This window comes from Sinocyclocheilus rhinocerous, unplaced genomic scaffold (genome assembly GCF_001515625.1).
Source record: "Sinocyclocheilus rhinocerous isolate Xijiao unplaced genomic scaffold, SAMN03320098_v1.1 scaffold99, whole genome shotgun sequence".
NCBI classification, from domain to species: domain Eukaryota; kingdom Metazoa; phylum Chordata; class Actinopteri; order Cypriniformes; family Cyprinidae; genus Sinocyclocheilus; species Sinocyclocheilus rhinocerous.
Window position 1 is genome coordinate 196,049 of NW_015670981.1, and position 25,826 is coordinate 221,874.

At 34.5% G+C, this 25,826-nt stretch overlaps 1 protein-coding gene across 1 annotated transcript; it reads left to right on the forward strand.

The window, feature by feature from the left end:
• The first annotated feature begins 360 nt into the window (after positions 1–360).
• Positions 361–23,020, forward strand: bcap31 (B cell receptor associated protein 31). Its single transcript, XM_016546473.1, has 8 exons — positions 361–468; positions 1,337–1,445; positions 4,198–4,298; positions 5,200–5,344; positions 9,990–10,152; positions 10,186–10,255; positions 20,665–20,765; positions 22,419–23,020. The coding sequence occupies exons 2-8, from the start codon at positions 1,354–1,356 to the stop codon at positions 22,455–22,457; spliced, it is 711 nt and encodes a 236-aa protein (XP_016401959.1). The 5' UTR covers positions 361–468; positions 1,337–1,353; the 3' UTR covers positions 22,458–23,020.
• Positions 23,021–25,826: the final 2,806 nt, after the last annotated feature.

Below are 25,826 nucleotides of genomic sequence, written 5' to 3' on the forward strand. Positions count from 1 at the left end.
TTATGTCACTATTCAAGAGAGCATATCTAAAACTAAATGTTTAATCATGGCAGAAGATAAATAATTATTGTATTTATGTATGGAATAAACATTGTTTTGAATGTGATTTGCAATGTGATATGTCATCGTAATAGGGGGTTTAACCCCAAAATCTCTGGTGTTCAATTTTCCACACAATTCACATGATATGGGCTTTGCATCTGACAAGAAAAACATTTATTTATTTTAAACTTTTTTATTTTATTTTTTTACTTTAATTATAAATATATATTTTGTCATTTAATTTTATTAAACAGAGACTTTTATGCTAGCATTTCCCGGTTTTGACGCGGGAAGTTGTCACGTGTAGAATGAGTTGGCACACAAGCCGGAAGTAGATTAGTGTGGGGTGGGATCAGAGTGCAGCAAGAGTTTTGACACATTCCTGTAGGCCTTTCTGTGAATATTTCTGCTTTTACGTCAAATTCTGTAAGTTCTAATGCAATTATTTAATTATTTACACCTTAGTCATAATCAGCGCTCTTGTGAATGCGGTTAATTGTATGTGTACCTCAAATAATGCGAATTTACACATGTTGTGCTGCTCTGACAGAGACATGTTTATGTATGTGTGTTTGTTTACATTATGTATTCCCATTATTCATACGCGTGTGTGTATATATATGTCTAATATCAACTAGTAGTTTAAAGTCTTATTTTGCTCTTATTTGCAGCCAGTCTAAGCAGATGTACTTTGACAGAATACATTTGTAATTAATTCAATCGTATGTTATATTTGATGAGATCTATCAACAAATGTTTATTCCTTGCCTTATTATCAAACGTTTAAATATGGAATCATGACTCCCTGCCTTTAATATTTTAATCTGTTATGAATTATTTGATAAATACACTTGCTCCTGCTAATTTTCTTGTCTTTAATGACCGAAATTGTTCTCTGTGAGCTGCTTTTACCAGTTGAGATGTAACCAAAACCAAGTAGTTTCTCTTTGTATTTGACATGAGTTGGTTATTGATCATGTCTCATAATTTGTAAAGGCCTCAGAGATGGTTTCATCTTGTGGCTGGGGGCTTTTTTGTAGTAAACATAAGATGGTGCTGTTGTATCGATTTTAATGAGCATCACCAGAGCACTTGCGTGTCTGCATTTCTTACATGGTGTAATAAATAAAAGGAACGAGTGTGCTTTGCATCAGGGCTTTTGTTCAAACGTAGTACAATATATTGTCATAACCTTGTGCATTTCACATTCTTAATGCTAATTAATGTTTACAGGGTCTGGTTAATAATGTGCATGTAATCGGTTAGGCTGATCACTGCTGATATGTTCTCATAGACTTACAGGTAGCCGTCATGAGTCTTCAATGGACGGCCGTGGCAACGTTTCTGTATGCTGAGGTGTTTGCTGTACTACTTCTATGTGTCCCCTTCATCTCCCCAAAACGGTGAGTTTCAGATGTTGTTGAAACACGTTAAAGCAGTAGTTCACCCAAAAATGAAGATTTGCTGAAACTTAACTCGCCTTCAGGCCATCCAAGATGTAGATGAGTTTGTTTCTTCATGGAAACAGATTTAGAGAAATTTAGCATTACATCACTTGCTCACCAGTGGATTCTATGCAGTGAATGGGTGCCGTCAGAATGAGAGTAAAAACAGCTGATAAAAATATCACAATAATCTACAAGTAATCCACATGAGTCCATCAATTAACAACTTGTGAAGTGAAAAGTTGCGTGTTTGTAAGAGACAAATTCGTCATGATGTTTTTAACTTTTAAACCTACTACCATAATCCATAATAATGCTTCCTCCAGTGAAAAAGTCCATCACCTGTTGTTCTCTCACATAAAATCCAGCGACATATTTGTTTAGAATAACTATTTTGGACTGTTTTCACTTGTCAACAGTGCTTGATCTGTGCGTATTTCTGTCCTGATTCAGGTGAGACAACTTTTTCACTGTAGAAAGCAATATGTATAGAGGACTCTATTGTTTCTTACAAACACACAGCTCTTTGCTTCTTAAGACTTTTATTGATGGGCTTGTGGATTATTATTGTGATGAAATATCACCTGTTTGGTAAATTTGCTGTATTTTTCAAATCTGTTCCAATGAAGGAACAAAAACTCATCTACGTCATCTTGGATGGCCTGAGGGTGAGTACATTTACAACAAATTTTCATTTTTGGGTGAACTATTCATTTAAGTTAAAGGTCCACAGTAGGGTTGTGACGGTGAGGAAATTTTCCCACCGGTTAATCGACGTGTGACAACACCGGTAATACCGGTATCACCGCGGGGGCGTTCCCTATTTTCCTCACTTTCCTTCACTTTTAAATAGCTTGTAAAAGCGGTGTGCGCATTTTACTTTCACTTTCAAATAGCGGCAATTCGGAGTAAAGCAATTGTTCGTTTTTAGTTCGTTTGAATTTTCCCTCTTTTCCTCGCTTTCCTTCGCTTTTAAATAGCTTAAAAGCGCTGTGCGCATTTTACTTTCAATTTTGAATTAGCTGCAGTTCGGCGTCAATTGCTTGAATGCAACATCAAAATACAACTTCAAACTCACTTTAGTGTATATATAAAACATATATTAACTTTTATTAACAAAACAAATAAAATTACACCATGCTATAGGGCAGGCTATGCCTAATATAAAATAACAAATAACTTACATAAAGTTTAATAGGTATACAAAACTGGAAATAAGTAAACATGTATAATATATAACCAAATAAATAAGAAACGTAGAATGTTTATTAGCAAAACGAATGTCAAATAAAATAAATAAATGACACAAAGTTTAAATAAAGTAAAAATCAGCAAACAATGTGGAACCAATTAAATAAGAAACGAATGTTTAAAAAAACTTCCAAAATCACCTTAGATAAACGGCAAAAGTCAACAGGCTTTTCAAAATCCAAAATATTGCCAAACAGGCGCTTTTACATTTCGTGTCGAAACTAAATAATCCGGGATCGTCTTGTCTGTCTCAACCCACTCTTCTTGTCAGTCAGCTCGACTCACTCTCCTCACTGGAGAAATGAAATGTGATCTGTGATGCATCTGTCGTTCAACTGGATTGAACAGCCGCGTTCAGTTTTTAATTGTAGTGTCTGTTCTTTTACTGAACTAAATTATTTTTATTACTATAAAAAAATCAAAACGACGGTGGGGGTCGGTGACGCGGTTGGCAAGTGACGTAACCGGTGTTGCGGCTCACCGTCTATCGCGACAAACCTAGTCCACAGTAATCTTAATAATCTCTGATAGTCATCATGTTTTAAAAACATTTAATTCTCTCACACCAGTTTACTTCAACCTCTTTCCAGGAAAGATTCCAGAATGTTGCCAGTACTAAAATCTGTCCATTTGTGGCTAAATATTGTTGCTGTGTTAAAGCCCTAAAACATGAATCTCACACACATTTAGCTGAGTTGAGCTGAGTTGGTTATTTTGATTCCAGCATTACCAGGATAATTAAATTCTGTTCAATGCTTTTATTCCACGAACAGATTTTGAATAGGAGTCTTGTGAGAGAGTCATTTCTTAATTTGAGAGCATTCACATGACCTTCAAGTCATTTTAAAGGTTGCAAGGTTGGGACACTTTGGTAAACAACATTTTCTTTGAATCACAAAGAAGCACTCTGAGAATTTTGCACAGACTCCTCAAAACACAAACCAAAACAAGAATGCGTCTCAAAGACACCTGTATGTGCTCCTTTTTTGGTGTGTAGGAGAAATTAGGGCTGTGCAATTAATCGCATGCGATTGTCATGCATCTCGTCAGTAAAGCCGGTTCTGTGATTAGTAGTAAATCTCCAGCACCTGCTTTCAGATGGAGCGGCATTTACTACACAGAGCCGTAGTTCACTGACAAGCTACGCAATATAGCATTCATAATCGAATGCGATTCATCTGCGATTATGAACGTGGTATTGCCTAGCTTGTCAGTGATCTACGGCTCTGTGTAGTAAATGCCGCTCCATCTGAAAGCAGGTGATGGAGATTTACTACTAATCACGGAACCGGCTTTACTGACTAGATACGCTTGACAATCGCATGCGATTAATTGCACAGCCCTAGGAGAAATGTAAACCGTAATGATGTTCTTTGGACTTTTTGAGAGATTTGTGTTATCTTATGTTTTATTTTGCCCTCTGTTAATTAAGATGTTATCTCTCTTGTTGCCTTTGTAGATGGAGCAAATTTTTCAAGTCTAGACTGGTCACTGTCATCACGACGTATGGAAACACTGCCTTCATCGTCATCATTTGTATTCTTGTCTTTCTGCTCGTAGGTGAGCTTGAAAACACCTCACTGCATTGTTCTCATTAAGCAGTCTTGTTCATTCTTAGGTTTCTGCATAAATCTACATACACCATCACATGGCAATTAAGTCATTATGAAGTTAAAGAGGATGTATCATTATTAAAAGTTGCAAAAGCAGGTCATTCAGAACTGATTGCTGTATTGATGACTGCCTATATTTACATATCAGTGCTTTAGTATTCAGCAATTTGGCAGGGTTATTCATTTTTTTATATGAAAAAGATAGTTAGTCATGACAGATCATTAACATATACTACTGTTCAAAAATTTGGGCACAGAAAATTCAGATTGACATCACAGGAATAAATTACATTTTTAAATATATTAAAATAGAAAGCAGTTATTAAATATTATACAGTTAATAAAATATTATTAGCATTGTTAAAGTGTAATAATGTTTCACAAAATTACTGTTTTTTTTATCGGTATTTTTTGATCAGATAAATGTAGCCTTGGTGAGTATAAGAAGCTTATTTCAAAAACATTAATAAAATCTTACTGAACCCTATGTCCTACTGACAGTAGTGTATAAAGCTCTAAAGGTTTAAAACAAAATTTTAACTGTTTTTATTGCAAGACTTGAAGATTGAGTTACATTCTGCGTTTCTTCAGGGAAAAATAAAATGCTTTAAAAGTGTAGAATATGACCTTTTTAAGGTCAAAAGAAAGATAAATTAAACTAATTATATTATGTGTTAAGTTTGGGAATTTGTGTGAATGACTGTATGCAATAATTAAATCTGCAATAATTAAAGTAAAAACAAATTTAACTGTTAATACATAATTTTGACAGCCCTTGTATTTTGCATTGATTGAACTAGATTTATGAATGAAAATTTTTGAAAAGTTTTTTATTTCTGCCTCTACAGATGCATTTAGAGAAATAAGAAAATATAGTTTGACAGAGAAAGTGGATCTGAGCAACAACCCCGTGGCCGTTGAGCACATCCACATGAAGCTCTTCAGAGCCCAGAGGAACGAATACATCGCCGGCTTCGCTCTGCTCCTGTGTTTGTGAGTGTTTTTTCCCCATGACTCTCTCTATGCCACTTTCTCCCGCAGGTCTCTCTCGTTTCTGTATTTTGCCCACCTCAACATGTCTCTCTTTGGCACTGGTTTTCTGAACACGATCAGTTGCACGGTCTAAGTGTTGCTTTGGTTGATGGCTCCCAGCAGATTTTCTGGACCAAGCTTGTAAACAGAACTTCACCCGGACTATCATAAGAGGGTCTTTGGGTTCGACACGTTCAATCCCTGAGGAGTGTATTTATAAGACAATGCACAAGTTGATTCATCCTGTGTTATATTGCAGTACCCACTAAAATTACCATCCAACTGGCAAATAACATATTTACTCTCAAAGATTTTTTCGTACTCTCATTAAGGGCTTGCCGTGTGTACATTTAGTACCCTTGGTGTACAAAACTACAAGTTGTTTTTACTAGGTTTTGTCCTCAACTTCTGTAACGCTTCTCAACTGTCACTGTAGCCAATTACAGCCCAGTGCTGCAGACCTCATCCGTCAATCAAATCAGACCGTCCGCCCACTCAAGGATATTCAGGACAGATAGGTTGTTTGTGTCATAACAAAAGATGTTCCGTTAGAATTTTTATCAGTGATGTTTAGTTCAAATATTATCAAATTTATTGATATGATAAATGATATTACAGCGTGTACTGTTCATATTATGATAAGGATGATAAGGGGAACTACAAAAGGTGAAATGGCTAACATTTTTGGCACTTCTAGCATATGACAATAAGTAATCTAGACTTTACTCATACATTTTTTTTAAATATGCAAATTTGTTATAGTATGCAAATGTGTGCATGTTTGATAGTATAAGTATATAGAAGCCTCATGAGACTTTTATTTTGAAATGTGATCCACAACTAAGTGATAGGTAATAGAGTGATGCAGTCTTGCAAACTATTCTTACTTTATTGCTTGTAGATTTTTAATAAAGACTGAAGAGCATGAAAAATCCATTTGGGTTTTTGTCGAGGGAACCGGGGTGTATGCAATAGTTAGACCCTTTTATTTTGTTAAAATGTTTAATTAAATACTTTGTGCATTAATTAAATACTTTGTACTTTAAATGCATCTTTTTTTTCTTTTCTTTTTTTTAAAGATGAAAAGCCCATAAAATGCCACCGAAACAAGTTATATCTAAAATTAGTTTTGTGACATGAGCTGTTTTTGCTCAATGCAAAATGTCAGTCATAGTGGCTTTTGAGGGAGCCAAGGTGATATAAAATCATACAAAGGAATTTTTTAAAACATTTTTGAATATTATTTTGTATGTTTTCTGAAATTTTGGTAGTTCAAAAGTCAAAATGGTTAAATGCACCAAAAATCATTATTTAAGGCTGTAGTTCCTCTCCTTAACCCTGGGCCAGCTTTATTTATTTTTCCACACTGAAAGTGAAAATCCATTAATGTTCTCTATACATAAATTGCTTGTCATGCCAATTAGCTTCCTGATTTCTCTAGCACAGATTTATCTTGCATCCCCACCTTATTGGAGACAGTGTCTTTATTTATAGTCATGAAGGTGAATGAGTTGTGTACGTGTGGGGCAGACAGAGAGCAGAATATGTTGCTATATTACAGTAGACATGGAAAGAATCTTATGTTAAGCCGGTTGGGGGTCCCCCACACTGTTTCCATTCACAAACCTCATCCACGGGTACTTAACTTCCCGCATCCCAATTGGCCGGTTTGTTGTTGTGCTCTATACGTAACATTAGAGAGTCTCCCAGATCTGCATAGTTTTCCCATACAGGGGTTTCACCATATTTTCTCTGAATGGCAGGTTATTTATATCCTGCTGCATGACTATTACATCCATTAGTGATACTACTTCCCTTGACTGCCGGGCTTGAGTGTCGTTTTCATAATCATGTGGACAGCTGCAGGACATGTGCTCAAGCAACTGGTGATGGCATTATATTTAGCCGGTGTTCATGGCGTTCTCGCTGGCCAAAAGGCCATGACTTCTGTTACAAAATGGACCTCCTCCACCTTGCCAGCAAATGCACAGATGCCACAAAGGTGACTGAAGTGGCGCATGACGGCTTGACATGTGCTTCAGGCATGTTAGGATGCAGTAGCTGTGGATGATTCCAATGTTTAGTTTAAGGGCTGTTCAGTGGTTAATGCAAGAGAATGGCAAACATGACAAAAATAACTTGTTTTTAGAAAATATATATTAAATCTATTAAATTAAATATTAAGTCTATTTGTCTTAGTCCACTGGCGCCTGACAAAATTTAGTTAGATTTATGCTTAAAATAAGACAAAAATTTTTAGTGGGGTAAGAGAAATACATTAAATTAAGGAGATATTCTCTGATCTCTTCTAAGTAAATGAATCTTTTATGGATGTTTGGAACTTTTTTTTCTCTTTTATTTTCGACATTTTATACACATGCATCTGGTATTATACTTTTTCTTCCTTTTTCTTCTCTGGCTTTATTGATTCTGATATTATGTACATGTAACCAGTCATCATCATCTGAAAAGCTGTAATAATCTAACCTTAAATATGATCAAGTATTCATGACACACTTTTTTTATTGCAAAATAATCTAATGTATTTTTTAATCTCATAGAGTATATCAAGAAGGGTGAAGCCCATTAAGTATTGTAGCATTATTTTCATGGCAATAAAAATTTGTTTCTTTGTTTAAAATATATATTTTTTTAATTGTGAAGTATTTATGCATGATTAGTATATGCAGTATTCGTTGTGCTGCCTTTAATTTATTATGATTCTAATGGAAATTATTATTTTTGAACAGGACATTTTTGTTGCAGTGAAAATATTACATTTTTTAATTATTGTTTTGTTTGTATTTGTCTGTACTGTATAAGCACTTGCACCAACTAAAAAATTTAAAAATGGCAAATTTAAAAATCACGAGAGGTTAAAGTGAATCTACTGTAGATCAACTCAGATCACCGTGTTACGTCATACAGAGCATTTGACCAAAATGTGGGCTTCTCTCGAATTTATGCAAGTTGTGGCTGTCCTTGGTTAAACCCATCTGCTTTTTGGTCACAACAGCCTTTTTCAAAACCTTGAACCCTTTTACACGTGTGGGCACTGACATGAAGGCAATGCATGCTGCATTCGAGCACACGGTTCAGATGTCATCAGCCTGTGCTTCTCGGCTCATCTGGCTCTATGAAATTGTAGAAGAGTGACGGTATTAAATGAGGAGAATAGCCAAAAGCTATACACTGGATTTAGGCTGGCAAAAACCATGTGATATTTGCCTATTGTCGAGCAGTAGTTACTCATTTGTTTATGCTGATTTTGTTGTGGTGATTAATGCACATCTGTGTTTCCTAGAAGTGTTATGCATGCTTCTGGAGATAAAAAAAAAATAGTTAAAAAATACAGAAAATGTACTGTAATATTGTGAAATATTATTACAATTTAAAATAATCATTGATTTATTGTCAGTGTAGGAAACAATACTTTTTTTCAGGATTCTTTGATGAATAAAAAGTTCAAAAGAACAGCATGTATTTAAAATATAATCTTTTTGTAACAATATACACTACCGTTCAAAAGTTTGGAATCAGTAATTTTTTTTTATTTTATTTTTTTAAAGAAATTAATACTTTTATTCAGCAAGAATGTGTTAAATAGATAAAACGAGATAGTAAAGACTTACATTGTTAGAAAATATTTATATTTTTAATAAATGCTGTTCTTTTAAACTTTTTATTCATTAAAGAATCCTGAAAAAAGTATCACAGGTTCAAAAAAAGATTACATAAACAGCACAACTGTTTCCAACATTGATGATAAATCAGCATATTAGAATAATTTCTGAAGGATCATGTGACACTGAAGACTGGAGTAATGATGCTGAAAATACTGCTTTGATCACAGAAATAAATTATATTTTAAAGTATATTAAAATTGATTATTTTCTAAATCGATTATATCAATTATAATAACATTTCACAATATTACTGTTTTTTTCTGTATTTTTAATCAAATAAATGCAGCCATGATGAGCATAAGAGACTTCTTTAAAAAATATTAAAAATATCACTGATCCTAAACAACTTTTGAATTATATGATTCATCATAAATTCATTATGGTAAATTCTACATAAACTATTTTTATTAAGAATTTAGTGTAGAATGTTTAAGAAATTGTAAAATAAGTGTTATAGAATGTTTAATATTTAATGCATTTGTTCGTTTAATAACATCATAAAGTAGTACTGGTAGGTTTGCTACAGGATGTGGTCAAAAGGGACCCTAAACCTGTGTATGATATTCTGTACTCTAGATATGGGCCATATCTGGTATGTTTTCCCCCACCTGTTTTATTGTCTGGAAGGTGAAAATTGCAGAAAAGTAACAGCACATGTCTCCTCATCAAGCCACAAGATTTGAGGAATCTTTGATGTCTGGAGCAGAAACGTGTAGGACGAGTTACATAATGAAGTTCAGTGTTTAGATTTAACGGTTTGTTCAAATAATAGTAATAGAGATTGTTGCCTTTTCAAGCACCAATAATTATGGCAAAATCTGTGTCAGTACAATGCAGAATCGCAACGTAGGCTGCTGTGGTGAGCTGTAATGATCAGATACACACTGACTGTTTAGTAAATGTTGTTTTTTTCCCTCCAGGCTTTTGAGACGTCTGGCCACTCTGCTGTCTCAGCAGGCTACACTGATGGCCTCTAATGAAGCCTTTAAAAAGCAGGCAGAGGGAGCAAATGATGCTGCGAAGAAGTACATGGAGGAAAATGAGAAACTGCAGGAGGTGAGAGAGTTGTGCATGAAAATGCCAGTCTAATAGTAAAGCCTTTTCATGACCCTAAAGGCTTTCAAGGTGCGGTTACCTTTACCTGGTACCTGGTTAATGACCAGTGGTGTAACTACGGGACGTGTGGGTGGGACAGTTGAACAGGGGAGGGACTGTGATGAATATGCTGTATTAAGAAACTGTTCAACCAAAAATTTATATTCTGTCATTGTTTGCTCACCCTCATGTGATTGTAAATGTCTATGACCAACACAAAATAAGAAGTTGGTAAGCTGCTCTATAGTGACCTAATTCAAAAAAATAAATTATGGTGTTGGAAAGACATGAGAATGACTAAAATGATGACAGAATTGTAATTTTGAGATTATTTATTCTTGAATTATTGCTAACATGTTTGTGATTTAGTTGTGATCCCACATGCACTTCATTAGTAATGCTTTAACATCACATGTTCTCATGAGTCATTCTGGTTTGTTAAATGTTCTTCATTTCTCACACTGTCCATCAATATCACAGTGCTGCAGACTTTGCACTTTACCACTTGAGGGCAGAGGTTCACATTATGTCTAGAAATGGGTTTAGAATTTACAGACTATGTGGAAGTGTCCAAAAGTAACACTTGACACTCACGTACTGTTAGATGCCAGTAAAATTACTTGAAATGTTGAGTTACTGGCCATCTGCTTGGTGACCCTTTTTTTGTGGTAAGAAATATAAATGGCTAGAAAATGCCAACACTTTTGTTCCTTATGACCCAAAAAGAAATATGTTACTATTTAATTTTTTTTTTGATTAGGCTTTTATGTTTGGGGTTGTAAAGACTTTTTAATTTTAAAAAATATATTTTTTAAAGAAGTCTCTAATGCTCACCAAGGCTGCATTTATTTGATCAAAAATACAGTAAAAACAGTAATATTGTGAAATATTACTATTTAAAATAATTACTTTCCATACACAAGAAAAATTTTTTTATTAATGTTGAAAACAGTGTAAAATTTAGTGTGTCCATGATGAATAAAAGTATTCAAAGTATTCAAAATAAATAAATAAATAAAATACATACTTAAAAAATAACCAGAAACATTTGAACAGTAGTATATGTATATGTACATATTTATGAGTTTTTATAAAAATATTTTAAAATTAATACATTTCTATTTGGTATGCATTTATTTGATATATGTCAAAACAGTAATATTATGAAATGTTATTACAATTTAAAATAATTACTTTCCATACTCAAGAAATAATAAACAATATTTTATTTTACTATTAATGTTGAAAATTTAAAAAAATTTAGTGTCCATGATGAATAAAAGTATTCAAAGAAAAAAAATACTGACCCCAAACATTTCAACAGTAGTTACCTACATGTGTACATATTATGATGAGAATAGTTTTTATAAAAATATTTTTAAAAATTAATACATTTCATACAGTAATTTTTATAAAAATGAGTAGGAATATATTTAGGAAATTGGGAATATAAACAGGAAAATATTTTGACTGTTCTAGTTGTTATAATATTACATATCAAGAAGACATTGTTGATAGCATCTTTAAGTAGGGCAAGTAACCCAAATATTGAGGTTTGGTTTAGTGGTTGATAATTGAAACTTTATAGGTGGTGATGAGCTTTCATCATTGTGCTCTTGAGACACTGAAACACATTTGCGTTCAGTGGACTTCCAGGGAAATTCAATGGAATTGCCAACCACTTTGTATAATTAACATCTGTTAAATAACTGACATTATAAACAATGTAGAGCGGAACTACAGTTCAATAGAACAGTTCCATGTTGACAGGCCTTTTCAAATGCAGTGAAAGGAGAAAGTACCGAGTGCTAGTTTGTGCCCTTATAGTAGAAAACATATGATGACACTCCGATGACTCGTGTCTGCTTGTGGCAGCCTTGACATTATCAAACTCATTTATGGCTGTGTGTCAATGATTAGTTATTATTACAGCACTGTATTGATATTTCTCAAGCATTCTGGTTAGGGTTTGTTCTAAACTTCTGACCCCGAGTATTAAACTTCTGATGGTAGTTCAGACTGAATTGGTTAACAGACAGACTCATTTCAAGCATTGTTTGATAGATAATTTTAGTCTTGTTTGTTCTGTTGTTAGTTTGTAAGCATTACACTTATAAATAGATTTAAGTTTGAAAATTTCCCAGTGGCCTTCATGGCATGTTCAACACAGTGCTATTATTGTTTGGATTTTTTAAATTTAATTATTATTTTTGTTAATTTCTAGTTTACTTTTTCAGCTTAGTTTTTTTATATAATCAGTTTTTTAAAAAAAAATTTTTTTTTTTACATTTCTGTTAATTTAGTTTTTATTTTATTTAAAGTTTTAAAGTTTTAGGGCTTCCAAAGTAGTGCACTAAATAGTATCATTTAACTAGCATTGCATTTTTTTCAGCACAGAGTCTAGGTATTATGGCATTTTTATGTTTAATGCAAATAAGCATTATTAGTGGTATTTATATACTATTATAATATTATTAATATTTTGAATTAGCTTTTATTTATATCATTCCAAATTTATTTTTTAGTCTTAAGTTTTAGTAATTTTTTATGTGCTTTTGTCATTTTTATTAGTTTTTGTTTTTTTCCATATAGCTTTAATTTGTTTTAATTTTAGTAATTTTAGTACTTTAACTTAAAATTTATTTCAGTTAGTTGCCATGGCACCATTTCTAATTTTATTTTGTCTTTTTTTTCTTGTAGTATTTATTAATATTTTTCTTAAAATTAAGATATTCTATTTTGTAATATCTTAATATTTGCATAACAAATTGCAATTGGTCCTCTGTTTTACATTTATTGACACTGAATTGTCATTGATCTGGTGTTCCTGTCTATGCCTATTGATTCTTGTAGTCAAGAAAAAAAAGGCATGCACTGACTATTATGACAGTTGCGAAACGTCTCACATATTGTATGACATTTGCAAACACTGTTATTTCCTTGCACGTCTAATTAGTTAATAAAAGCCCTGCAAACGGCTATCACATGCTGTGTTATTGTCTTTAGCAGTTGTAGTTTGTTAGTATGTAGATGCCTGAGCGTGGGGAATGCTGGGATAGATCAGCACTGCGTGGCTCAATTACAGTGCTGACGTGCAGTAAGTCACCACATTGATCTTTGCATGCTGTCACCCCATGCAGAAGCATGGCACACGTGGGTTATCACACACACACACACACACACCGCCATAATTCACGTCTGTCAAATGTTGTAACCACAGAGCGAGCCATAAACAAGAGCACAAGCCGTACTGAGTGACAGATGGTGGAATATTTCAATTTAGTAAATTAAGTTTTACCCTGGCATAATGAGGCCTGTAAATCTCCCGCTCTGTTCTTGAAGCGTCTGTACAGGACGAGTGTCCTTTGACGGGGTGAGATGACCTGACCGGCATTTGTGATTGTTTTGCTGCGGTTATTATTGATAGACTTGAATGCATAATCCATGTATAGATGCTAACGGGGCTGTACTGTGAGGGGACGAGGTGAGAACGGCACATGACCCTTTAAAGGGCCTGTATTGATCTCTCATCTCTGTTGATCGTTCTCCATCATTGGTCCCCAAGCAGTTATTGGAGCGCTCTCACAATTGAATGTGAATAAGATCATGAATCTTGCACGGTTCTGCTTCATAAAATCTAGTTCTATTGCAGCTATTAGTTATGTGAAATAGTTTTTTAATAATTCATAATGCAATTAGCTAAGACTGATCCTTTGGTATTTAAGCACTGATAGTTTTTGTGAGGGCTTGATGGTTGGAATGGGTCGTTTTCAGTGTTCAAACAATACCGTGGTCTTTGGGGGAGCCCACTTGTTTTTTTTTTTATATGGGGGGTGTTCGAGGGATTACAATGACTTACACTTGTAATTTAGCTGTTATGTATATTTGTATGCACTACTTGCTTTATGCAAGCACTATATAGGATAAATCACTATACAGGATTTACCCTATTAAACTTTATCGACACGAATTGATAGGTGACACAACTAACAGCCACCCACAAATAGTCTATAAACAAAGCATCAGGCTGTCTTTGAGTTCACATGAACAACGGTTACTGTGAACAGCCAGCTTTTTGTCAATGAATGTTTGTGGCTTACCCTCTTTGTGAAGGGTGTCAATGATTGTCTTCTGGACAACTGTCAGATCAGCAGTCTTCCCCATGATTGTGTAGCCTAGTGAACCAAACTGAGAGACCATTTTGAAGGCTCAGGAAACCTTTGCAGGTGTTTTGAGTTGATTAGCTGATTGGCATGTCACCATGTTCTAATTTGTTGAGATGCACCTGTATATGTTTTATTTTAGTTCATTTTTACCATTTTCACCCTTTCTGTGGGAATTTAGCAGGCTGTTATTGCTACTTGTACCATTAAGGCTTTACTGTATAGATAAATGATCATTGTTATGACTGGCGAATCTCCACGTATCGTAATGTAGGCGGTCATGTGGTTGTGACGTCATTAATGTGCCAATTTTGCACAGTGTTTTTGCTGATTTGTTCCCATAAATGATCTGGATGAACTCGAGAGGGAAATTTGCATTGTGAATGTTACAATATGTCTGCATAGGGCATTTATTTATATATTGGTTTATTTCTTTATTAATAAATAAATGTATTAATAATAATAAATAAATTAATAGTAATAATAATAATTATTATTATTATTGTTATTGTTGTTCTTGTTACAGGGCTCTATGCTTACTTTTCTTTTTAGGAGCACTTGTGTACTAGAACACCCCAAAAAACACATTATTTTTCACATATTTTACACTATTACAACACCTCTCTCCCCAGTCTGGCATGAACGGCTCGAATAGTTCCTGTATCAAATGAAGGCCCGCCTTCTGCAATACGAAATGTGCTGTGATTGGTTAGCTGAGCCAGTGTGCGTTGTGATTGGCACCACTCGGCGCCTGGTCGGGAAATGTCACGCCCCTTACCATAGCCGCCTGCGAGCTTCAGTGTAAATATTGCATCAAAATCAATTTGAAGTGGACTGTGAGCTTTGTAACTTCGCAGATCTTTTTTATGCTCAAACAGCAACATTACAGACTAACTAAAGTTGAAAAAGTGAAAAAGCATAATAGGACCCCGTTAAAAATTAAACTAAAACGGCCAGTAGGTGGCGACAAGTCACTGATTTTATCACTGAATCATCCACTCAATTGATTCATTCAAACAGCTCATTCATTCAGGAACGAAGTGACTGTTTTATGAATGGGTAATTGAATAATTCAGTACGTTTACATGGACAACAATACTCTGATTTTAATACGATTAAGACAATACTCTGATTAAGAATCTACCATAAAACGGGAACATGAAAGGAATATTCTAAAAGCAACTCATGTAAACACCTTAATCGTAATATTGTCTTATTCAGAATAAGGTAAATAATTAGATTACTGATGTCCATGTAAATGTAGTCATTGACTCACTAGATTTGTTTAAAAACGCATGTTCATTCATAAATGAAACACCACGGTGTTTGCTTGGAGATGTGCAGCGGCTCAGCTGTAACTTTGTTTGAAACTATTTTCATTGACGAAATAGAGCAAAATCATGCAATATCATCGCGATCTCACAAAGTTCCATTATAATCAACGAAGCTCCCTACACTGCACAATGAATCTCTTATTTACACCCTGTCTACACTTTGTTTGTCATAATGAGAGGATTCGTGAGCTTACATAATTCAGCACTGAACAAAACGCCAGTGTTTCCAGCAGTGAGTGTATTCTGATTAACATTGTGTTCAAGGGATCAACAGAAATCTGTGATCCATTACTCAACGCTGCAAAAACACATTGCAAGTAGAAACCTTTGATGCTCCCCTGAGCGCAAACACACATATACTGATCGGGTCAGTAGCACTGGTGCTCCTAAATATTTTTTCATACGCAGTAGTTTTTAGTCGCAAATGCAAGTGAAATGGTCGCACTGTAGAGCCCTGCGGTATTATTATTATTATTAAATATAAATGTATTAATAATAACTGTTACATCAGCAACAATAATAATAACAGGAAAATAAAATTTCTTGATGTTGTTTTAAGTGTGATGAATGTTACTGTATTTATAAATTTGTATTGTTTTATTGGACTTTTATCTGACACGTACGTATATATAAATGATTCTGGGGTGCAAGGCACAGTACTTTCTATTTTGGTCTGTTATCAACTAAAATTAGATGAAAGCATCTATAACATACAGCTATAGAAATATGACTGATCAAAGAGGGATAAATTGAATCATTTGGGAATACTTGAGCAATTTATGTTTTAGATAAAAAAATATTAAATTAAATTAGTTATTTAAAAAAAAATTGTGTTGCACTGTGCCATTTCAAAGTTTTAATTTACTGCATATTCACATTTTCCTAAATATTTTAACCAGGGAAGGGATTAATATTCAGAATATATACTGATGCAGTTAATTTTATTATTATTATTTTTTTTTTAGAAATATAAGTAAACGTAGGTTTACAAAAATATTCTACAAGATTGTTGAAATTAAGACTTTATTACTGCCTGTTCCAACTATCAAGGTTACAGAGAAATATGAAATGTTCTGTTCAGCTTTATTTAATTTTAATTTAATTATGATTATCATTTATATATTTAATTTATATTAATTTTATATATTTTATTATGAAAGCAGCATTTCAGTGTGCCAGCTTGTCAAAGAAATTTGCATCTTTCATTCACAGGAAGCTGCATATGATTTACCCTTGTTTCTAAATATAAAGTATGAGGACATGACAAAAATTATGCAGTTTCCTAGATTAAAGGGGCGACACAGCTCGCATCATCTTCACGCTCCTCTATGTCCCATTTAAGAGTAGTCTTTTCAACTTGGTGCTTCAGTTGTATTTTAACTTACTTTTAATATATCTGCAGGAAACATCATCCAAAACATCTGACCCAGATCTAGTTGTTCCCCGAGGCCAGAAAACATCTTTCCTTTGTTTGACAAGAACTAAAACACTCCCCTGTGTTTGTTCCCTTGTCCAGGTGACTTTGAAAAGGCTCTTTTAAAAATGTCTGTGTGCCTTGGGCCATGTACCTTGAGCAGTTTAGCATGAAAATATTCACTCGGTCAGGTTTTAACGATTTGTGGAACTCCTTTCCCATATGAGAAACTTTCATGACCCTTGACAGCTTTACCACAATATTCCTCATGTGGTTATGTGTTCATTTGTAAGCAGAACAAGAGTACAGGATGTCTGTGAGCACACTGTTGAGTTAGTGCTGACTGCTACTGAAGTTTCAGACTGTTATTGTTCATTAATGACCCCGTGAAATCCAAATGTCACTTTTGTTGTGTTTAGTAAAAGTACTAGATTTCCAGTAAAATTTTAGCTGATAGCATTTAACATTTCCACTCTTTCTCTTCTGGGAAAACCAAATATTCATGATATCTTGGTCTCGGGACTTGCAGTACACATGTGGTGCTTTATCCCACAATGCATGACCTTTTTTTCAACGGATTTCCAGTGTAAACCGGAAGTAATATTGCTGTGATTTTCCTTTTTTCCGTACTTTTCCGTAGATTATAATAGGATGCTATTTGCTAAATTAAACATGCTACATGATAAGGTCATGTGACATTTGCATACTGCATATTTAAATATATTTAAATAAAAATAGTAGGCTACATTAAGTGTTCAGCATGCAATAAGCTGCACACCAGTGTTATTTCATCATACTATTACAGTTTTTATTAATTTATTATTTTGAATCAGTTTTTTATATATTTTCCATTTTCATTTGAATTTTAGTTAAAGATTTAGTATTTTTATTTTGCGTTTATTGGGCATTGTAATTTAGTATATGTCTATAGTTTTTATTCATTTTTATTTGTTTTAGTTTTTTTTAGTACACCAAGTTAAATTTTTCTCATTTTCAGTTGATTTATCAACTAGCTGAAATAAAATGTTTTTTTTTTTATTTCGGTTTGTTTATTTTATTTCTTGTAACAAAATTTTTTTTTTTTTAATAGTTTTAATTTTAGTTTTAGTTTGTTAACTATAATAACCCTGCATCACACTAGTATTAGAGTCCAAACTTAACTAATAACTCCAAATAAACTGAGGAATAAAAAAAAATTAAATAAAAATCTCTAGAAACCATTGTTCACCATTTAGCATATAGATAAGCAGCTTTTGAATAGCTGAATCATAAAATGAGTTTTGTATTTACCTGCATATGTTGTTTGAGTTGATCATACCATTTATTCTGTAGTGTTCTTGTATTTAGTGAGTCTACAGGCTAAAATCATCTTTCTGGAGAATGTTTTATGTTTGTATGAGGAGTGGGCCAGTCAGATGTGAATGGCTACTGTTGATGGTTACTCACTAACTGGATCTTCTAAGCTGGTTACACAGATGGAGAACATTGATAAACCTCATTTTAACATCATTGCAATCCCTGGAAAATAGAGCACTTGTTTTTTTCCCTGTAACTTATTATGTTAATGAATGGCCTGTGAAGTTGTAAAGAGAGACCTTACAGGACAGTGGTTTAGGTTTTCGGTGAAATGTTTTGCAAGTTTTCTAGCTACATCCCTGTCCTTATATTTAGCTAAAAACATCCTTCCAAGTAACTGTTTGCAACCCATTTCACCTCTGAAACATGATGAACTGGATATATATATTTGAAAAAGCAGAATGGAACTTGATTTTAACTATATATGTTAATAGATTTGAGCTATACTTAGAATGAAATAAATGTATTTTAAATATAGTACTTTTTCACTTGGGAAGTTTATTAGTATTAAGGTAATTATTTGATTGGATCATGCAAAATGGCATATTATTGGTTTAATATTTTTCCCTGTAATATGGCATTGGAAGTGTCAACAGAAAAGTCATTTCAGAGGTGGTGAAAGCCATATTTTGATCAAAGATTATTAGAACTAACACTTTTTCTTTAGAATAATATTAACAATAATACATTAATGAATTGGCCACATAATAAAACCAGGAGCATTTATTGAGACATTTACTGGAACATTTACCGTTCAAAAGTTTGGGGTCAGAACGTCTCTTCTGATCACCAGGACTCCATTTATTTGCATATACAGTAAATGCAGTAATATTGTCAAATATTATTATGATTTAAAATAACTGTTTTCTATTTGAATATATTTCATATTTTAAAATGCAAAATGTAATTTGTTCCTGTGAGGCAAAACTAAATTTTCAGCATCATTACTCCAGTTTTTTGTGTCACATGATCCTTCAGAAATCAATGCTGCTTAGTATTTTTGTGGAAATTGTGATACATTTTTTTTCAGGATTCTTTGATGAATAGAAAGTTTAAAAGCATTTATTTGCTTTTAAACTTCAACAGCATTCAGTTTAATGCATTCTTGCTTCATTATTTAATGTTGTCAGACATGGATTCAGAGTACATCAAAAAAACCTTCGGTTCCTTTGATGACCCTACAGTGAGCAACACAAGATGACCTCAGCAGAACTAGACTTCTTACAAAAGAATAAGCTTAGTAAGATCGATTCCCACGCCTCCTTCCACTCGTTTACTGTATTTAGACAGTGCTAAAGGGTTCATGACCCTTTGATGACCCCCAAACTGAGGTCTCCATTGGGTCATCTTGTACCAAAGCACATTTTAAGGGTAGTGCAGAAAACAGTAAGTGAGCTTGCATGCAGCTATTGTTTTATTAATAGTTTTCAGATCAACCTGCCATTTAAATGTCATTGTAAATAAAATGAATAGTGTTATACACTTAGTTTCAACAGTTTGGGTTCAGTAAGATTTTTTTTTTTAAAACAAATTGATACTTTTATTAATCAAGCATGCACTAAATTGAATAAAAAGTGACCGTAAAGTCTTTTACATTGTACAAATAATTCTATTTCAAATAAATGCTGTTTTTTTTTTTACTTTTTCGATTTATCAGAGAATCCTGATAAATGCTTTTATCACAGTTTCCACAAAAATATTATGCAGCACAACTGTTTTCAACATTGATAATAATAAGAAATGTTTCTTGAGCTGCAAATCAGCATATTAGAATGATTTCTGAAGGATCATGTGACACTGAAGACTGGAGTAATGATGCTGAAAATTCAGCTTTGCATCACAGGAATAAATTACATTTTAAAATACATTGGAATAGAAAGCAGTTATTTTAAATTGTAATAATATTTCACAATATAACTGTTTTTACTGTATTGTAGATCAAATAAATAAGAGACTTCTTAAAAAACATGAAAAAAGCAACTTAGCAACTCCCCAAAAAATCTTTTAATTGGTAGTATATGTCAATCACATGATCTCTTCTGGTCTAAGTGAGCAGTATTTGGACAGAATAAGCCACAAAGTGAACCAGAGATTCCACTGAAAGTCAAAAGGTCTGGCCCTGTGACAATACTGTAACCTGGTGAATTTGTAGACCTACAGAAAAGGTCATTTAGATCCCGTGACTCCTGTATTTCTAGGACTTATTGTTTGCATTGTTCGTTTGTGTGTGCAGCTCTTCAGAAGTCAGACAGCGATGTGAAGGCCATGAAGAAGCAGGCTGAGAACCTCACAGTGGAGTACGACCGTCTGCTGGAGGAACACGGCAGACTGCAGGTCAGAGCTCACGCGTGTGACACACCGCTAACATCTTTCCTTGACCCTAGTGAGCTGCCTCACTGTCTGCAAATAACTGAAGTGACCTGAAAAAAGATGAATGATTTCAGTAGCATCTGAAGTATGTGAGTTTAGATGTCTCTGGCGAGTCTCTGGTTAAAGGGGTGGTTGACTGGTTTTTTTATAGGCTTGAGTGTGTTTATGGGGTGCAGTCTAACATGTGTTAATGCTTCGTTTGTTAAAAAACGCATTATTTTTCACATAATTTACCTTCATTCCACACCTCTCTGTCCCTTCTCCTCTGAACTCACTGATAATTTCCTGCTTTTATGAAGCCCCTCCCTCAGAAATACACGATGGGCTCTGATTGATTAGCTAGCCCAGTGTGTTGTGATTGGCTAAACCGCCTCTAGCGCGAGTCTAAACGTCCCGCCCCTCAACATAGCGGCATGTGCTCCGGTTGTATTGTAAACAATGAAGTCGTCTATATTGCTTATCAATTTGAGACGCAGAGGATATCATTGAAGAGAATCGTGCAGAACCTGTGCAAGCACAGCTTTTAATGGTAGGCCTAAGCTCGCAATCAACCACCCCTTTAAACATTTATTCTATTTCTTATGCTAAGCCTCGTATGCATAAGTACCAATCGAGTTGAAGTCTTATTCAATGCAGCAAATCCGTTCTTTTCAATGAACCATTTCACTGGTTCGCTTACGTCTTCACTCAAAAGTGTACATAAAAGTTCTAGCATGCCATTTTACTTTAAAGGGGTCATATGATGCGATTTCAAGTTTTCCTTTCTCTTTGGAGTGTTACAAGCTGTTCGGTTTGAGAGAGGCGGGGCATAGAGGACCTACAATAATGTACAGTATTTGAAAAATAATGTGTTTTTTGAACATTAAAGCATGTCAACATATTCTGTTACACCAAATACACAAAATAATGATCTTTAAAAAAGCATCATATGACCCCTTTAATTTAAATGTATTTGTGTAAGCATGCAGGATTTTTTTGATTTGTTGGTAAATTTGATTGTATTCTTCCATGAACTCATTTAGTGAAAGTTCATGGAAGAATAATAAGAAAAGTGTTTAATTGTTCTTTTAAATATTTTTATTTAATTTACTTTGCAACAGTTGCTGTTTGGTTCAAATTATGTTTACTCTTAAAAGAAATCAGCTCACAATATTGAAACTCATGTGGCTGATGTTACTAGAAGAGATTGCCTCACTCTCTCTCGGTTCACTTTTTTCTGTACTTTTATTACCCTGAGGTCTGTGCACCTGTCAGTCGTCGTCCTCTGGAAGCATGAACGTTATGACTGGTAGTCTTCTCAAGTGTGTGTAAGTGAGAGAGAGGGTGGGAGTCAGATAGATAGGCTTCTCTTGTTTACATATAAATAAGCAGCTCATAAGAGACCGTGACTCATTGCATGTTACACGCTCGGCACACAGCAACAAGGTCAACAAGGTGCTTTCTGCTTTCATGCACATCACAGCGCTGTGAAGCCCATTCTGTCATCCCATACAGTTTTATATATACAGTGTATAAAGCATGCAGGACACAGCTAGACTTCCCGAAGTCATGTCAGCCACCCAAAATCACTCGCCAAATCAGTTGGTGACGTTCTTTCTGCTCTGTCTCTGAACGCAGGCCATATGTGACGCTCAACAGGACAAGAAGTCAGACTGAACGAAAACCATCATGCACCTGCTCTCTTTCCTGCATCCTCATTGGCTGATAGCAGCTCAGCTGGGCAGCGCATCACTTCTCTGGCTGTGGAAGAACAGGGTTCCGTTCTTCATTCATGCGCTTTCACGTGATTCATTAAAGCCTCTGTAGGGTTTTCACACACTATAAAATGTTTTCTTTCCATTTTTGTTGAGAGCATTTGGTGTTTAAATTTTATTTCAAGTGTTTTGGTTATAAAATATCAGAATGAGTATTAACATTTCTTGATTCGTGTCAGTTTATGTCAGATACATTGAGCCTAACCCATGAAACACAAGCAGAGTGAATTTCTGTGGACAAATCATTCTTACTTAAAGGAGTAGTTCACCCAAAAATGAAAATTTGATGAAAATTGACTCATTATCAGGCTATCCAAGACTAATTTGTTATCCAAGAACATATTTGAAGTAAGTTTGATATTAAAAACGCATCACACATCTTGCAAACAAGCATTACATGTCACAAGATGTTAACTGATGGACTGGAGTGGTGTGTATTACTTGTGGTTTATTGTGATGTTTTTATCAGACTCTCATTCTGACGGCACCCATTCACTTCAGAGGAACCACTGATGAGCAAGTGAGGGAGAGTACATTTTCAGAAGTTTTTTTTATTTTTGGGTGACCTATTCTTTTAAATAGCCACATTGAATTGAATGCATCAATTTACGTAAGCGTGATTTTAAAAACCATTTACACAGATTCATTCAGCTTTTGATTCATAAATGAGTCTCTTTGTTTATAAGGAAGGATCAAGAAAAACTTATGATAATTGAAAAACAATATGGTAATTGTTGGGTTTCAATTTTTTTTTAATTAACTGCTTTAATTTTCTTGCCTCATGGGAGAAACCTTCAGACTTTCCTTATGAAAATGGAGATTTGGTTGCAGTACAGATGCATGTCTTGGTTAATTTTAGATGTTTGATTTACAGGGTACACGACACTTTACACCCAGTAAGCACTTAAGAAAGAAAATCCCTCCAGTTTACGATCGACAAGCCTCGTTTGTTAGTTTTACTATCATGCTATATGGAGATATTTTTGTTTTATTTTGTCGTCTTGGGTGTGGGATAGCTCACTTTTTTTTCAGGGCTATTGTAGAGCAGAGCGAGTAAACCGCTTCTTTCCAGTCCTGTCTGGTTTGAGGCCACTGAGTTGGTATAATCTGATATGAGCTCGGCAGGGCTGTTACAGTGGGTAAGAATGCTGCTTTGGCAGGAACAGTAAAGCATCCACAGCTGATATTGTGTTTCAAAACACAGCGCACTGTATCTCTCGTCCTCTAGGTATTGAAATGATATTCATATCGCATTTGAAGGCCACGTGTTAGTTTTGAATTTACCACGCAGATAACGTTTAACATCACTAAAGGTCACCGGGTTGAACTCCGTTCACTTGCTATTACTCTTGCTGTTTTACAGTTTAAGCGCCCTGGGTTTTTCCGCTGCTTGTCTGGAATGTGTAAATAAATATCTTTGCAATCTTGCGGCAGTGCAACCTGAACAAGAATCAACCGGAATGACATCATAGCCGTGTTGAAATAGGGATCTGTGGGAATAACGTTAGCGCTGTTTTGGGCTCCTAGGGCAAAGGGCATCGGGATCACTGGCACTATGTGGGATAATTCATAGTCAAGACCTCCTGGACGGTTACCATTCATGAGAATGTGAGGAATGACATCTGCTACCATGACTCTAGTTTACTATTTCATGCGCTCAACGATTGGTTAGATTAGTGAAACGTTAACCAGAAGCACCAGTTCAATGAAAATGTCAGTGTATACTGAAGATGGAAATGGCAGGAGTTCAGTTTAATAGTTTGGCGGTCATGCCATATTGTGTAATTTTCAAACCCGTAAATAAACAAGTGAACCGTATAGTACTGTTAAAGGAGTTCTTTCTCTATATGCATTCCCAAATGTAGCTTCTTCTCTCTTCTATCAGGTTTTTACTTTGTGTTCTTGCAAAAAAAAAAAACATGCACTGATATGTTGGCAATGATGGAATAAACAATACTTGGGCGTCGTGGAACATGTTGTGATTGCATAGTTGTGTGAATGCACGGTTCTGATAGTGCTGTTATCTGCCTCGAATGTCTTCAGGAAAGTTTTGTCTGTAATAAGGGCAGTCTGCATTACTTCACTACGAAATTTGTGTGATGTGTTCTAATGATGTGCTTTAGTTCTGATGTTGAAAAACCAAACCAATAAATTCTACTTCATTTATCTTGATTTGACAGAGTCTGCAGTGTATTTTTATTTTTATAAAACTTAATTTTAAGCCTATCAGTAGTTAAGGGGACAATTCACTCAGAATTATTGTCATGATTCAATTAAAAGTTATATAAAATTATCATAGAAGTTATGCATACAATTTGTGCGCTATATTTCAATTGTTAGGAAGTCATTAGGAAGTGTGTGTGTGTGTGTGTGTGTGTGTTTTTTTTGGTAATCGCCGTGACCGGATCGTTGATTCAGTGAGTTGAATTCGAGAACCGAATCAAATTCGATTTGTGATCGAATCACCTTTATAGCGCTTTATACAGTAGGCTACCGATTGTTTCAAAGCAGCTTCACAGAAATAAACGGGAAAATAACAGAATAAAGCAGCGCTAAGACGACAATATTGTCATTATTCAGCTCAAGTCAGTTCAGTTCAATAATCAATTATGAAACAAGTGCGGTTCAGCTGTAACCTTTTGTGAACGGAATCAAATGATTCATTGAGAAAATTAGACTCGAACGAACAATTCATTCATTGGACATCGTTACTTTTAAAATTCAAGGATTATCAGTGATTTATTTCGGTCCGTTCATCGCAGAAATATAGGCTACCATACGTCTTAAGAAGACGTGGAATACTAGAAACGTTTACAGTTTGTGGTGTTTTGTGTTAAACTGAAGTCCTTATTCGTTGTAATCGAGATGAAAAACGCAACCAGTCGCCATTTAAAAATCCCCCGAAGAAAGAGTCGTACGTGCATCAGGTGAGTAAACAGCATTTTCTTTTTTTGGGGGGATGAACTATCTTTTTAAATCTCAATCAAACCCGAATTTTAAAGGGGTTTCCTAAAAATGGCGGTCAATTGTGATCGTTTCTCTCAGTTAAGTGCTCGATGAGGGCTTTGCTTTAACTCGTGCAAAAAGCAATGTATGCGTGCCAAAATGATTTTGCTCGGTTAAAGGGATAGTTCACCCAGAAATGAAAATTCTGTCATCATTTACTCACCCTCATGTCGTTCCAAACCTTTCTTATGTTGAACATAAAAGAAGATATTTTGAAGATTGCTGGTAATCAAACAGTTGGTGGTTGCCATTGACTTCCATAGTA

Excerpts from the sequence above, each read along its gene's own strand:
- bcap31 (XM_016546473.1), top strand. The coding sequence starts at position 1,354 with ATGAGTCTTCAATGGACGGCCGTGGCAACGTTTCTGTATGCTGAGGTG. Across the intron at positions 1,446-4,197 it reads CCCTTCATCTCCCCAAAACG|ATGGAGCAAATTTTTCAAGT; the intron begins GTGAGTTTCAGA and ends TTGCCTTTGTAG. Across the intron at positions 20,766-22,418 it reads AGGAACACGGCAGACTGCAG|GCCATATGTGACGCTCAACA; the intron begins GTCAGAGCTCAC and ends CTCTGAACGCAG.